Here is a 14,828-nt window from a genome sequence, read left to right as displayed (position 1 = left end):
GAACAATTATGCTGCTTTGCATAGTGGCTGTCCCAATTATCATTTCTAACAACAGTGTCTGAGGATTCTCTATTGCTCACATCCTAGAGAATATTTTTTTTTGAAAACTTTCAGATTCTAGCCATTGTGACAGTTGTTAGGTGATATGTGATGTTGTTTTGAAATTGCATTCCTCTAACTATTATTGACTTGGAACATCTTTTAAGAGGCCTTTTAGGCATCTGCCTCTCTTCTTTGGACCAAAAAGTGTATTTAGATATTCTGTCCATGTTTGGATTGGGCTGTTTGTTTGTTTATTTTTATTCTATGGGTGTATAGTAACTGTTTATAGGTTTGGATCCATCATATCACTTGCAGATCTTGTGTCCCATTCCATAGGAGGTCTTTTGGGTTTGTCCCTTGTTTCCTATGTTGTGTGAAAGCTTTGAAGTTCACCTAGGTCCCATATGTTTAGATTTGCATAGATGACTTTTGTCTTAGGAGACAGATCCATTTACAAAGATATTGCCCTGGTTTATGTCTAAGAGCCAATATCTCATTGAAGATTTTAATGGATTCATATCTCTCTCATAGGCCTGTAACTCATTTTGAGTTTATGTTTGTTGAAGGTGTGTGGTAGTGTTCTAGTCTCATTGTTGTCCATGTAAGTGTCCAGTTTTGCCTGCAACAAGTGTTGAAGAGACTGTCTCTTGCCTGTTGTGTATTCATGCCTTTTAGATGACAAGCTCATTGGCTGTAGCTGCCTGTATATACTCTGGGCTCATGTCTTGAATCTGTATTCTGTTCTGTTGACCTCCATATGTGTTTCTGTGCCAGTACCATGCTGTTTTAATTTCTGTAGCTTTGCAATTTGGTCTGAAGTCTGGGAGTGTTGTAGCTTCAGCCTTCTTTTTCATTGTTTATTCTTCCTGACATGTTTTGTCAGGTTGGGTCCTGTGTAGCTCCCTATGACATTTGGCATATTTGTACTAGTTCTCAGAAAAATGTCCTGGGTGTTTTGTAGGCATTTCCATCAATCTCTTGATTCCTTCAGGTAGTGTGGTCATTTGAACAATAGCAATCCCTCCAATCCAAGAGCTAAGGATGTCTTTCTATATCTTTGTGTCATCGTCCATTGCCTTGGTCAGTGTTTTCAAGTTTTTAGAATATAGTCTTTCAACTCCTTGGTTAGTTGTATCCAAGGTGTTGAATTTTTCAAGAGGTAGTCAGAGATGGGATTCTTCTCCTCTATTTTTTACCATTTCAGACAATTCCTTCCTAATGTATAGGAAAGCAGCAACTTTCTGTCTTTAATCTTGTGGATTCATTAGTTAGCACTTGTCATTTTGGGGTGGAGACTTGTGAGTTTTTTCTCTAAGGAATCATACCATGTACTAATATTGACAGTTTTAGTACTTCCCATCCATGGTGGGTACCTTTTCTTTCTTGTTTTTGGCTGATCGCTGGGGTTAAAACTTGGAATACTCTGTGTAATAGAAGGGGTGAGAGGGGTATCCTTGTGTGGTTTTGGGAGGTGGGAATAAAGGGTTGGAGGTGTTCCCTTTGAGTGTGATGTTAGCTGTATGTTTGTCCTCAATGGCCTTTATTCCACAAGGCAGTTGTTTCCTCTCCCCTCCTGCTGCCTGTCTTTGTCTCAGGACAGGGCCACATTCCCTCTGGAGGGGAAGTCACTGTGAGGATTCCCTGGGTCCAGGACAATGATGAGCCCAGACGTGCAAGTGCTAAGGTTGAGAGAAGAGCCCACCTGAGATGGCACCAAGCAGGGATGGGAGCAACAGGGTTGAGGGCCCTGTTCCTCACTAGACCACAGGCTCTGAACCCTTGTGTGTGTCCTGGAGAGCTTTGGCATCTTTGTGTCTTTTGCAGCCTCCAGTCTCCTGAATTGGAAACCCTATTTCTGAAGGAAGGAGAGGTGAGAGGCATGGGACTTTCAAAGGTTGCTTGCAATATGCTTCAGGTTTAAGGCAGATGTTCCCTCCCTGCTCCTTGGAACCACAACCAGACTCTGGTCCCCAACTTCCGGCCCTATGGGCGCTACTTTCCCTTGCTTAAAGCTCCCACATCTAGCTCTCAGTAACCTCTTTCTAAAGAATTCAAGCATAGGTCTGCTTTCATCTCCTGGAATTATAGAGTTTGGTGCCTCTGTCTTCAGGTTCACCCCATGGGAACTCGGGATCCCAGCAGAGCCTTCGTGAACCCAGCACCCATGCACCTTGCCAGCACCTACACCTGAAACATCACCTCAGGCAAATTTGTTGACCCTTGGCCAGAGATAGTGGAGTTTCAGCCACGAGACCCAATTATGACCAGTAGTGCATGGCAAAGGCTGAAGGCTGACCATGGAATTTGGAGTATCCCTGTTGCCTTTGTTACCATCCAGCAGGGTTCTGACCTGGAAGACCCACCACCCTGGTACCTGAAACACTCCAATGCTGAAAGGAAAGAAGTGTTTTGACTTTCAACACTGGCATCCAGCGTTGGTGAGGGGCTTACATTGAATTCCAGGGTCCTTCAATGCAGGAATTCTGTTCTGTTTTCCTGGGTAGCTGGCCAGGAATCTGAAGCTTTATCTTGATTGGCCAGAAGATGCCTGTGCCCATCCATCACAGAGCACTAGGCTCAGTGTCCTTGGAGAGAGGCCTGATAAATAAAATTCTGTGGAAAGGAATTTAATGCTATCCTAAGAATGAGAGTATACAGGAAATTCTATGGTGTGAAAAGATAAAAGTGAGCCAGCATGTGCTGAAAGGAGAGTGGGCAGGGAGGTCTTTTCCTCTTGTCTGCAATCCTGTGACAGTATTCTGCATTCCAAAGACAATGTGGGGTGTTTTCCCACTGGAAACACTGGAGAGAAAGTTGAGCAACACCTATGCCTGGGCAGGAGGATGGGTGCCATAGACAGACCTTTCCAGTGACATGTGGATCAAAGGCTCTGCCTTCTGAGCATGTTGACTGATCAGGTGCAGTTGTGCGGGTTCCTGGATGCTGGGCAGATGGGTTCTTCCTTGCTTGACGTTTCCATCATCTGTCCTTTGGGCTCTAAAAGCTCCACCTCTTGGGTGTAGTTTCTGTCCTAGCAGAGGGTGTGAACCTTTCGTTCAGTTGCTGGAACTCTCTCTATGAGCACCGCCCTGCTCCAGGGATAGATGTAAAAGGTGATCCTGAAGCAGATGCTGATAACATCCTCTGTTCCAAGAGCCCTTTCCCTTTGCACCCCGCTTGAAGGATCTGACCGCCCTTGACTAGTTCGGCCCAGGGAGACTTCAGGATGCCATCCCAGACTCAACCCCAGGCTGGGGCCGAAATAAAAGGGGCCAGGACGCACCTGGGGCGGGAAGTCAGTGTGAGTAGGGACCTAGAGTTCCTTGGGACTCGATAGGGAATGGGATTTCTGGTTAAGTTTCTCTGCTTCTGAGATCCGCTTTTTTAAACCAAAGCACGTGACCCTGGAAGCCTCGCCTTAGAGTGGCAGAATCATTTGGGGACCCGGTAATCCTAGGGTAGTTCTCTAGTGGTAGTTCTCTAAGGTGAATTACCAGTCATAGTCAGGGCTGTCAATCAGGCAGATTAGGTCCAGCGAGTTCTCGGGGCGGAGCCTGGAAGGCGGCGGAGCCTAGTGATGTATTTATTGCGGTGCTGGATGCTCTGGCCTCACTTGCAACATTGGCCATCGCCGGTGGTTGTGCCAAGGAGTGGGCTTCGTTGACCAGGGAGCTGAAGCGCTGAATGCGGCTGCCCTGCGTGCATGGACAGTGAGTCTCCCGGGAGTTGGCCCCAGATATCTGAGGACTCGCTCAGCATCACCGGGTCCTGTGCCCCAGCCAGCCTGCTCCGGTTTGCCTTACAGGTCTTGGAGACCTGTCACAGCGAGCAGGACCGAGCGCCTCATTGCTCTCTGTCAAGTCTCGGGTGCACCGTCCTTCGGTCGTTGTGATGGGCAGCTGGCCCCGCAGTCCCAGCGCCTCCCCTGACGATCTGTGGGGACCGCAGGCCGGAGGACCCGGCCCAGCCAAACGCCGCCGAACCGAGGAGCTGGAGCTTCCGAAGTCCGAGTCCGAATTTGAGTCTGAGTCTGAGCCTGAGCCCGACCTGAGTCCGAGTTCGAGGTGGCACTCAGCTTGGCCGACGGGACGGAGCCCCCCATAGAATGCCCACCCGTGGCCCAGCTGGTTGGGCCACTGGCTTTGCCCTGCATCTGCCTCTAGAGCACGTCGACCTGCTGCTGGAGCCGGAGTCCACGTCCGTAGTGCGGGTGTCTCTCGGAGATCAAATCCTCATGCTGGTCCCCGAGGCTCTCCTGGACTCGGACGTGGAAGCGCCGAGGGTACAGATCCTGGAGCCGGCCGCTGTCCTGAGCCCTCCCAGCGAGTACATGGCCCTGGAGCCTGGATTCTGCCCAGCTATGCAAGAGATCGCCTTCCAAGAAGAGGCCAGTGAGGATGACGCTGACCCGCACGCCAACTTTCCTTGGCCTTGGATGGATGCTACAGGCAGCCCCGTCTCTGTTCTCCGTGACCCAGAGCTGCAGGGCTCCTTCCTAGAGCCCTGGTGTCATGCTACCAACCTTAGTCCAGAGAAAGGCTCTTCTCACCACGATGATTACCTGGACTTGCACCTGCAGGAGGCCTTCCACGACTCCCCACTTCAACCTCTACCTCCTTCTCCTAGTCCTAGTCCTGTGGAGCACCCGAAGTGTCCTCAGGGTCCTCCTTGCAAGGCATGGAGAAGTCTGATCCTGCAATTGAACTGATCCCATCCCCACCCGCCACCAGGCTGGGGACCAGATCAGAGTCTTCCGATGAGGCCTCCATGCACAGTTGCCCGCTGGCAAGCATCTCAAGAGCCAGATGAGTTTTGGATGCTCGCTGTGTTGCAGAATTTTCCATCATCTGCAAAATTAGCATCTACCTGACTAGAACACTGGCAAGGAACTCACCAGGACAAATAAAAGCCTCCTGAAATACAGCATGCTTGCAGAAGGTCAGACAGCTTCTTAGGTTTTTCTCTAGGGAGGTCACTCTGAAGTATCTCTACCCAACCCCACCCCCAATTTCCCTTCAAACCCAAGTGCCAACGCTTTTTCTCTCAAAAGCCATGCTTTCTCAGGCACCTGCCTCTGCCCCTTCCCCTCATATCCAGCCAATGGAGTAATATTTAATCTCTTATTGGTAAGATTTTGTCCATAATGTCCATTCTAATTTATGAGAACTTCTGTGCAGTGTGAACTTTTCTGGATGGCCCCTGTCGTTCCTTGTGTGTGTGTGTGTGTGTGTGTGTGTGTGTGTGTGTGTGTGTGTGTGTGTGTGTGTGTGTGTGTGTGTGTGTGTGTGTGTCTGTTGAATCTAGCCAATATCCACTGAGGAGTGTGGACAAAGTGTTTGTTGGATACCAAACACAGAACTGTGAAGAGAGATCATGTGCCCTCCTTCTTCTGAGTGCTGAGGTTGGCAATGGTTGAATTCTGTACTGGGTTTGTGGGTTTTTCATAAAATTTGTGACTCCCTCCCCTAAAGCCCACTGTTTCCCATTGTTTTTATAATAGAAATCTGCTGTCATGGAAAAGTCTATAATTCTCCAGATTCTGTGTTTTTAATTGTTTTAAAACACTCACATGGGAAATTTGCTGTATGACACAGGGAGAACAAATCCAATGCTGTGTTACAACCTAGAGGGGTGGAATGGGTGGGATGTGGGAGGGAGGTTCAAGAAGGAGAGGACGTATGTATACCTATGGCTGATTCATGTTGATGCTTGGGAGAATGAAAGAGTATTATAATTAGCCTCCTATAAAAAATAAAAAAAAAGACCCCACATGTATTTTATTCATTGTGACTGGCACTTAGAGACAGTTGGTTCTTAGACTGACTTATCCTGAAAAACAACTTCATGTTAGCCATGGTTTATGTGTAGATTCTCCTGCCTGACCAATAAAGACAAAAGTATCTCCAAATCATGAGAGTATTGTGTCTTTGTATTGCTTACCTGTCTCTTATCTTTCCTTCATCTTTTGATTGGATATTCCTTGCCAAGGGCAGAACTGTGGGTTGGGTAGGGGCTGCCAGGGTCTCATGCCTGGTGTCAATGGAAGTGCTTTTAGCATTATCATGAAGCAGGAGCTTTCTCTATGTGATTTGTAAGTGAGTGTTCTAGTACTGAAATGATGGTTTGTAGTGTTTATGATCCTGAAAATTTCAAAGTCTTGTTTTGTGTCTCTGTGCTTGAGGATAGAGACTTTGTCAAAGTATTTCAACTGTTGATATTTCCTGATTTGTGGGGACATAAAGCAGCTACTGGGAATTTGAACTCTTTAGGAGTCCATGGAGAAACCTAGCAGAAGAGCCAATGAGAGGAATTTGGGGCTTCAGGAATTGGAAACCTTGAATGTCCCTGGTAGGTCTTAGGAATTGAAGATGGGTGAGGAAGAGCATTCCAGAAGGGTTCGGTCTAGGGTTTGATGGATGGGTTAATGTATTGATGGTTTGATTGGGTTATTTATTAAAGTGGAGATGATTCACCATTTAGATTAGATTAAGATGGACTACTAGCAATTCATCATCTTTCCCGATCCTGGGGCTGTACAACTTATTACAAAGTCAAGGCAGTCATTCCCTGTTTAGACAGTACATGCTAGTTTGCAGGACTTCACCCCACCTCTTTTTGCCCCTGCTTCCTTTCCTCTCCTAGTTTATATGGACTAATTTGTTTACTCTACTTTTGAGTCTGTTTCACTGTTGCACCTGCATTAATCCATGTTCTTTCTTTACACTCTCCACGGTGGTGATGTCATACAATATTTGTCATTCTCGGTCAGCCTTCTGTCACTAAGCATGCTAGTGATGCTGGGTTCGCCCAGTTTCCTGAAAATAGAAATCCACTCTTATTTTTGGCAGCGTAATAGTCCATTCGGTGTGTGTGTGTGTGTGTGTGTGTGTGTGTGTGTGTGTGTGAGTTTACTTATGTGTCCCTCCTCTCCTGTATCTCTTTCTGTGGATGGGTACTAGGGTTGCTTCCATGTTTGGGCTATTTTCTGTAGTTGTGCTATCAACATCCTGTTCATGGCTCACTTTTAAGGAGAGTCTTTGTTGTTTTCTGGATGTATATTCAGGAATGGAATGTCTGGGTGACACAGTGTCTCTACCTGTAGTGCTTGGAGGAGCATTTATTCTCTTTTGCACAGTGGCTGTCCCAGTTGTCATTCCTAACAGCATTTGGGGATTGCCTATTCCTCATATCCTAGAGAATATTTCTTTTGGAAGACTTTCAGATGTCAGCCATTCTGACAGGTGTGAGGTGATAAGCCATGGTTTTTTGAAAGTGTTTTTCTCTAACAACTAGTGAACTGAAGCATCTTTTCACATGTCTGTTAGGCATCTGCCTTTCTTCTTTGGACCAAGGAGTTTATCCAGATCTTCTGCCTGTGTTTGGGGTGGGTTGTTTTTATCCAATGGAGCTGTCAAAACTACCACCAGCCTTCCCAGGAGCTACACTCCACCCCACTCCACCTCTGTCTCCAGCCCCATGGACCTCACTTTCCTCCCCCTAAGCTCCCCTCCTCCACCTCCCAGTACCCGCTTTCTCCAGACCACAAGCACTGCATCTGCTCCATTATCTAGCATCATAGAGATTGGTGCCTCTGGTGTCCAGGTTCATCCCAGGGGAACTCGGGCTTCCAGCAGAGCCTCCATGCCCCCAGGACTTGTGCACCTTGTCAACACCTACACCTAAATCACCCCCTCAGGGGAACTTGTTGGCACTTGGTCAGGGAAACGTTAATTCCAGCCGTGAGAACTGATGGTGACCAGTAGTGCAAGGCAAATGCCTGAAGGCTGGTCCTGGAATGTGGCGCTCCCCTGTTTCCTTTGTCAGCAACCGGTAGGGTTCTGACCTTAAGGATCCACCACCCTTGTACCTGAACTCCTCCAACACTGAAGGAAAACAGGTTGCTGATCTTCAGTTTTGACATCCAATGGAATCTTTGGTAAGGGGCTTAGATTGATTCCAGGGCCCTTGCTGCAGGAATTGTGACTTGTTGTTCTGGGATGCAGCCAGGAATCCTCTGCACTGACCAGTGGATGCCAGTGTCGGCCAATCACAGACTACTAGGTTCAATGCCCGTGGAGAGAGGCCTGATGGAAATGGAATTCTGTGAAAAGAAATTCAATGCTGCCCTAGGAATGAGAGTATACATGCGACTTTATGGTGTGCAGAGGGACAAAGTGAGCCAGCACACACTCAATGGACTGGGGGTGGGAATGGAGTGGTTTCACTGTGGTCTGCAACCATGCACAAGTATTCCTGAAGTCAATATGTAATTTGACTTCAAATATGGAGTCCATATGGGGTTTTCCCCCACAAACATTGAAGAGAAAGTTGAGCCACACCTTTGCTTGGCCACCACCAGGTTGGGTGGCGTAGACCGGCCTTTCCAGTGACACTTTCCAGGTGGGAAATCAAAAGCTCTCCCACCTGAATGACCTGGAGTAGAGCCTGACCTGGCAGGTGCTGCTCTGCGGGTTCCTGGCCCCTGGGCAGATGGTTTTGTCCTTGTGAATGACTTTTCCATTATCTGTTCTTTGAGCTCTATCAGCTTCACCTGTCAGGTGTAGTTTCGATCCAAGTGGAGAAAGTGAACCTTTGGTGCAGTTGATGGAATGATCACCATGAGCATCGCTGTGCTCCAGGGATAGATGTAGAAGTTGATTCTGTAGCAGCTGCTGATTAAGATTCCCTCTATCAAGAGCTCTTTCCCTTTGCATCCTGCTGGGAGGATCTGAGCGTCCTCGTCTAGTTCGGAGACTTCAACATGCTACCCTAGACTCACTTCTATTACGGGGCCGAAATTAAAGAGGCCAGGACGTGCCTGAAGCGAGGAGTAAATGTGAATAGTGACTTACAGGCCCTTGGGACATGATAGGGAATGGGTATTCGGCTTAAGCTTTTCCACCTCAGGTCCACTTTGGGAAAACAGCACATGACCCCGGAAGCCAAGCCTTAGAGCAGCAGGGTCATTCCGGATCCCGAAAACTTAGGGTGGTTCTCTAAAAGTAGTTCCCTAAGGTGAACTCCCAGCCTGAGCCAGGGCTGTCAATCAGGCAGCGCAGGTCCAGTGAGTTCTCCCGGGCGGAGCCTCGTAGGGGGCGGAGCCTCGATGAGCTGATTATATTTATTGCGGTTGAGGCTCAGCTGGCCTCGCTTGTAATCACTTTGGCCATTGGGGGTGGTTGCGCCAAGGAGTGAGCTTCTGTGAGCGGGGAGCTGAAGGGCCGAACGCGACTCCCGTGGATGCGTGGACAGTGGGTCTCCCGGGAGTAGGCCCGGGACCTCTGAGGACTCCCCAGCAGCGCTCTGTCCTGGGGTCCAGCCGGCCCTCTCTGGCTTTCCTCGCCTGTGGTCAAGACCCGTCACAGTGTGCAGGACCGAGCTCCCCGCTGTCGAACAGAGGTGCAGGAGCGCCCGGAGTCCGAATCCGAGCCTGAGCCCGAGTCCGAGGTGGCACCCAAACTGGACGACGGGAGGAAATCCCAGGCCGAGAGCGAACCCACCGCTGAGCTGGTGTGCCCGCCGGCTGTGCCTTGCACTTGCCCCTGGAGCACGTAGACCTGCTGCTGAAGCCGGAGTCCACGTCGTGGTACAAGGGTCTCTCGGAGATCCATTCCTCGTGCTGGTCCCCGAGGCCCTACTGGGCTCGGACGTGGATACAGATCTTGGAACTAGGCTGCTGTCCTGAGCCCTCCTGGCAAGTACACAGCCCCGGAGCCAGGATTCTTCTGCCAACGAGGAGTACGCGGACCTGCATGCCGAGTACCTGCCCCATGGGATGAATGCTGCTGGCGGCCTGCACTGTTCTCCGCAACCCAGACACACAGGGCTCTTTCCCAAAGTCTTGGCTTCGGGCGACCAACCCTAGACCAGAGAAAGCCTCTCCTGGACGTGGAGCTCCAGAGGCCTTTCGCGACTCACCACTCCAACCTCTACCACCCTCTCCTAGTCCGGGTCCCCTCGAGCGCCACCAGCGCCCTCACAGTCCTCCTGGCAAGGAGCGAAGACGCCCGATCCTGCAGTAAACTGCACACCCGCCTTACAATGGTGTGAACCAGGACAGTCTTCTGATGATGGCTGTGTGTACATGACCCACTTCGCGAGCATGGCAAGAGCCAGATGATTATTGGAAGCATGCTGCGCTGCAGAATTTTGCATCAGTTGAAGATTAGTATCTAGGTGGCTAGATCGCTAGCAAGGAACCTCACCTGGGCAAAGAAAAGCCTCCTGAAATACCGCGTGCTTTCAGACAGCTGCTTAAGGTTTGTCTCTAGGGAGGTCACCCTGAAGTACTTCTATCCCACCTCCACCCTAATTTCCCTTCAAACCCAACTGTCAGCACTTTTCTCTCAAAAGCTATCCTTTTCCAGGCACCCTACCTCTGCCTCTTCCCCTCATATTCCCACCAATAGAGTAATTATTTAATCTCTTGTTGACTAGATTTTGTCCCTATTGTCCATGCTAGTTTATGACAACACTCTTCCCAGTGTGAGCTTTCCTGGATGGCTGCTGTAGTCTCTTGTGTATGTTTGTAAGTGTGTTGAATCTAGCCGATATCCACTGAAGAATGTGGACATACTGTTTGGTGGATACAAAACACAGAATTGTTAGATAAATCATGTTCCCTCCTCTTTCTGAATGCTGAGATTGGCAATGGTTGAACTCTGTTGCTGAATTTGTGGATTTTTAATAAAATTTGCCATCCTATCCCTCCCAACCATTTCCATTTCTTTTTTCTGATGCTTTTAAAATAGAGATCTGCTTGTCACATAAAAGTCTTTAATTCTCCAGATTCTGTGTTCTTAATTGTTTTAAGATCCTACATGGGGAATTTGTTGTATGACACAGGGAGCACAAATTCGGTGCTCTGTGGGAAACTAGAGGGATGGTATGGGGTTGGAGGTGAAAGAGAGGTTCAAGAGGGAGGGGACGTATGTATACCTATGCCTGATGCATGTTATGTATATCAGAAACCAAGGCACTATTGTAACTAATTACCCAATTATTTTTGCTGCTGCTGCTGCTTAGTTGTTTAGTCACGTCCCCACAGACTGTAGCTCCTCAGTCTAGGCAAGAATACTGGAGTGGGTTGCCATGCCCTCCTCCAGGGGAATTATCCTTCAATTAAAATTAAAAAAAGAAGACCCCACATGAATTCTGCCCATTGTGACTGGCACGTAGAAACAGGTGATTCCTAGATTTACCTGGTATCCTGCAAAAGAGCTTCATGTCAGCCATGGCTTATGGGTTGATTCTCCTGACTGACCAATAGAGATAAGTGAAAAGTGTTAGTGGCCCAGTCCTTTCTGACTCTTTGGGACCCCATGGACTGTAGCCTGCCAGGCTCCTCTCCATAGAATTCCCCAGTGAGAGTACTGGAGTGTATTCCCATTCCCTTCTGCAGGAAATCTTCCCAACCCAAGGATTGAACTCTGATCTCCTGCATTGCAGTCAGATTCTTTACCATCTGAGCCACCAGGGAATCCCAGTAAAGACAAAACTGTTTCCAAATCATGGGAGTATTGTGTCTTTGTTTTGTTGACTTGCCTCTTATCTTTCTCTCATCTTTTAATTGGATATTCCTTTTATCCAAGTGGAACTGTGGGTTGGATAAGGACATCCATGTCTCTAGCCTAGTGTCAATTGAAGTACTCCTGAAGTTTACCAAGAAGTAGGAACTTTCTGTCAGTGATTTGTGGGTAAGTCTTCTAGTACTAAAGATATTAGTCCGCAGTTTTTTGGATCCTGAAAAGGTAGGAGTGTTGTTTTGTGTGTCTCTGGTTGAAGACAGAGACTTTGTCAAATTATTCTGAATGTTAGCATTTTATGGTTTGTGGGGAGACATAAAGCAACTGCTTGGAATTTTGGGGTCATGGGGGTACAAGGGGAAACTTGGTTAAAGAGCCAGTGAGAGCAATCCTGAGGCTTCAGGGATTGAAAACCTTGAATGCCCCTGGGAGGAGTAGGGGATTAAAAGTGTAAGAGGAAGAGTCCCAGCAGGGTCCCATGTAGAGTTTGCTGGATGGATGGATGGGCTAGATTGGGTTATTTATTGAAGTGGAGGTGATTTACAGTTTCAGATTAGATTCAGGTGTATAGACAGTGGTTCAACATCTTTACTGATCCCAGGCTGGTACAACTTATTACAAGATTAAGGCAAGCATTCCTTGTTTTGAACAATACCTGCTATTTTATATGACTCCATCCTCTACCTCTTCTTGCACTTGCCCCCTTCCCTCTCCCATTTGGTAAGGACCAGCTTGTTTACAGAGTTTTGTCAAGAGAATGTACTGGTTATAGCAAACACCCTCTTCCAACAACACAAGAGATGACTCTACACATGGACATCACCAAATGGTCAATACTGAAATCAGACTGATTATATTATTTGTAGCTGAAAATAGAAAAACTTTATACAATCAGCAAAAACAAGATCTGAGCTGTGGCTCAGACCATGAGCTCCTTATTGCAAAATTTAGCCTTTAATTGAAGAAAGTAGGGAAAAGCACTAGGCCATTCAGGTTTGACCTAAATCAAATTCCTTATGATTATACAGTGGAGGTGACAAATAGATTCAAGGGATTAGATCTGATAGACAGATTGCCTGAACTATGGATGGAGGTTCTTAACATTGTATAGGAGTCAATGACCAAAGGCATCCCCAAGAAAAAGAAATGCAAGAGGGCAAAATAGTTTTCCAAGGAGGCCTTACAAATAACTGAGAAAAGAAGAGAAGCAAAAGGCAAAGGAGAAAAGGAAAGATATACCCATCTGAGTGCAGAGTGCTAAAGAATAGCAAGGAGAGATAAGAAAGCCTTCTTAAGTGAACAATGCAAAGAAATTGAGGAAAGCAATACATAGGAAAGACTAGAGATCTCTTTAAGAAAGTCAGAGATAGTAAGGGAATATTTCATGCAAAGATGGGCACAAAAAGGACAGAAATGGTAAGGACCTAACAGAAGCAGAAAATATTAAGAGGTGGCAAGAATACAGAAAAAAAACTGTACAAAAAGGTCTTAATGATCCAGATAACCATGATGGTGTGGTCACTCCCTAGAGCCATACATCCTGGAGTGTGAAGTCAAGTGGGCCTTAGGAAGCACTACTGGGAACAAAGCTTGTGGAGATGATGGATTCCAGCTGAGCTATTTCAAATCCTAAAAGATGATGCTCTTAAAGTGCTGCACTCAGTATGTCAGCAAATTTGGAAAACTCAGCCACAGTGGCCACAGGACTGGAAAAGGTCAGTTTTCATTCCAATTCCAAAGAAGGGCAACGCCAGAAATGTTCAAACTGCTGCACAGTTGTGCTCATTTTGCATGCTAATAAGTTGATGTTCAAAATCCTTCCAGCTAGGTTGCAGCAGTATGTGAACCTAGAACTTCCAGATATACAAGCTTGGTTTAGAAAAGGTAGAGGAACCAGAGATCAAATTTCCAACATTGGTTGGATCATAGAGAAAGCAAGGGGATTCCAGAAAAGCATCTACTTCTGCTTCATTGACTATATTAAAGCCTTTGACTGGTGGATCACAACAAACTGGAAAATTCTTAAAGAGATGGGAATACCAGACCACTTTACCTGCCTCCTGAGAAACCTGTACACTAGTCAAGAAGCAACAGTTAGAACCGGACATGGAACAATTGACTGGTTCAAAATTGGGGAAGGAGTATGACAAGTCTGTATACAGTCACTCTGTTTATTTAACTAATTTTCAGAGTAATCATACAAAATGCTGAGCTGGGTGACTCACAAGCTGGAATCAAGATTGCTGGAAGAAAATATCAATAGTCTCAGATATGCAGATAATACCATTCTAATGGCAGAAAGTGAAGACGAACTAAAGAGTCTCTTGATGAGGGTCAAAGAGGAGAGTGAAAAAGCTGGCTTAAAACTCAACATTCAAAAAATGAAGATCATGGCATTTGGTTCCATCACTTCATGGCGAATAGAAGGGGAAAAAATAGAGGCAGTGACAAATTTTATTTTCTTGAGTTCCAAAATAACTGCAGACAGTGTCTTCAGCCATAAAATTAAAAGCTGCTTGCCCCTAGGGAGGAAGGATATGACAAACCTAGACAACATATTAAAAAGCAAAGATATCACTTTTCTGACAAAGGTCTGTATAGTCAAAGCTGTGGTTTTTCCGGTAGTCATGTACAAATGTGAGAGATGGACTGTAAAGAAGGCTGAGCAGCAAAGAATTGATACTTTCGATTTTGGTGCTAGAGAAGACTCTTTTGAGAGTCCCTTGGACAGCAAGGAGATCAAACCAGTTAACACTAAAGGAATTTAACCCTGAATATTCTTTGGAAGGACTGATGCTGAAGTTCCAATACTTTGGCATACCTGATGTGAAGAGCCAACTCATTGGAAAAGACCCAATGTTGGTAAAGATTTCAGGCAGGAGTAGGTAGTGACAGAGGATGGGATGGTTGGGTGGCATCATCAATTCAATGAACATGCTGCTGCTGCTGCTGCTAAGTTGCTTCAGTCGTGTCTGACTCTGTGCGACCCCATAGATGGCAGCCCACCAGGCTCCACCATCCCTGGGATTCTCCAGACAAGAATACTGGAGTGGGTTGCCTTTTCCTTCTCCAATGCATGAAAGTGAAGTCACTCAGTCATGTCTGACTCTTTGCGACCCCATGGACTGCAGCCTACCAGGCTCCTCCATCCATGGGATTTTCCGGGCAAGAGTACTGGAGTGGGGTGCCATTGCCTTCTCTGCAACGAACATGTTTGAGCAAATTTGGGATATAGTAAAGGACAGGGAAGCTTGGCGTGCT

At 47.0% G+C, this 14,828-nt stretch overlaps 1 protein-coding gene across 1 annotated transcript; it reads left to right on the top strand.

The window, feature by feature from the left end:
* Positions 1-3,745: 3,745 nt before the first annotated feature.
* LOC145539562 (proline-rich protein 23C-like) lies at positions 3,746-4,750 on the top strand. The gene is made up of 3 exons (XM_081573635.1): positions 3,746-3,752; positions 3,848-4,099; positions 4,206-4,750. Exons 1-3 carry the CDS (start codon positions 3,746-3,748, stop codon positions 4,748-4,750), a joined length of 804 nt encoding a protein of 267 aa, XP_081429761.1.
* The last annotated feature ends 10,078 nt before the right edge of the window (positions 4,751-14,828 follow it).

The sequence above is a fragment of the Giraffa tippelskirchi genome, chromosome 2 (genome assembly GCF_054371585.1).
Source record: "Giraffa tippelskirchi isolate mGirTip1 chromosome 2, T2T-mGirTip1v1.2.pri, whole genome shotgun sequence".
NCBI lineage: Eukaryota > Metazoa > Chordata > Mammalia > Artiodactyla > Giraffidae > Giraffa > Giraffa tippelskirchi.
This window is presented reverse-complemented; position numbering and strand designations above follow the sequence as displayed.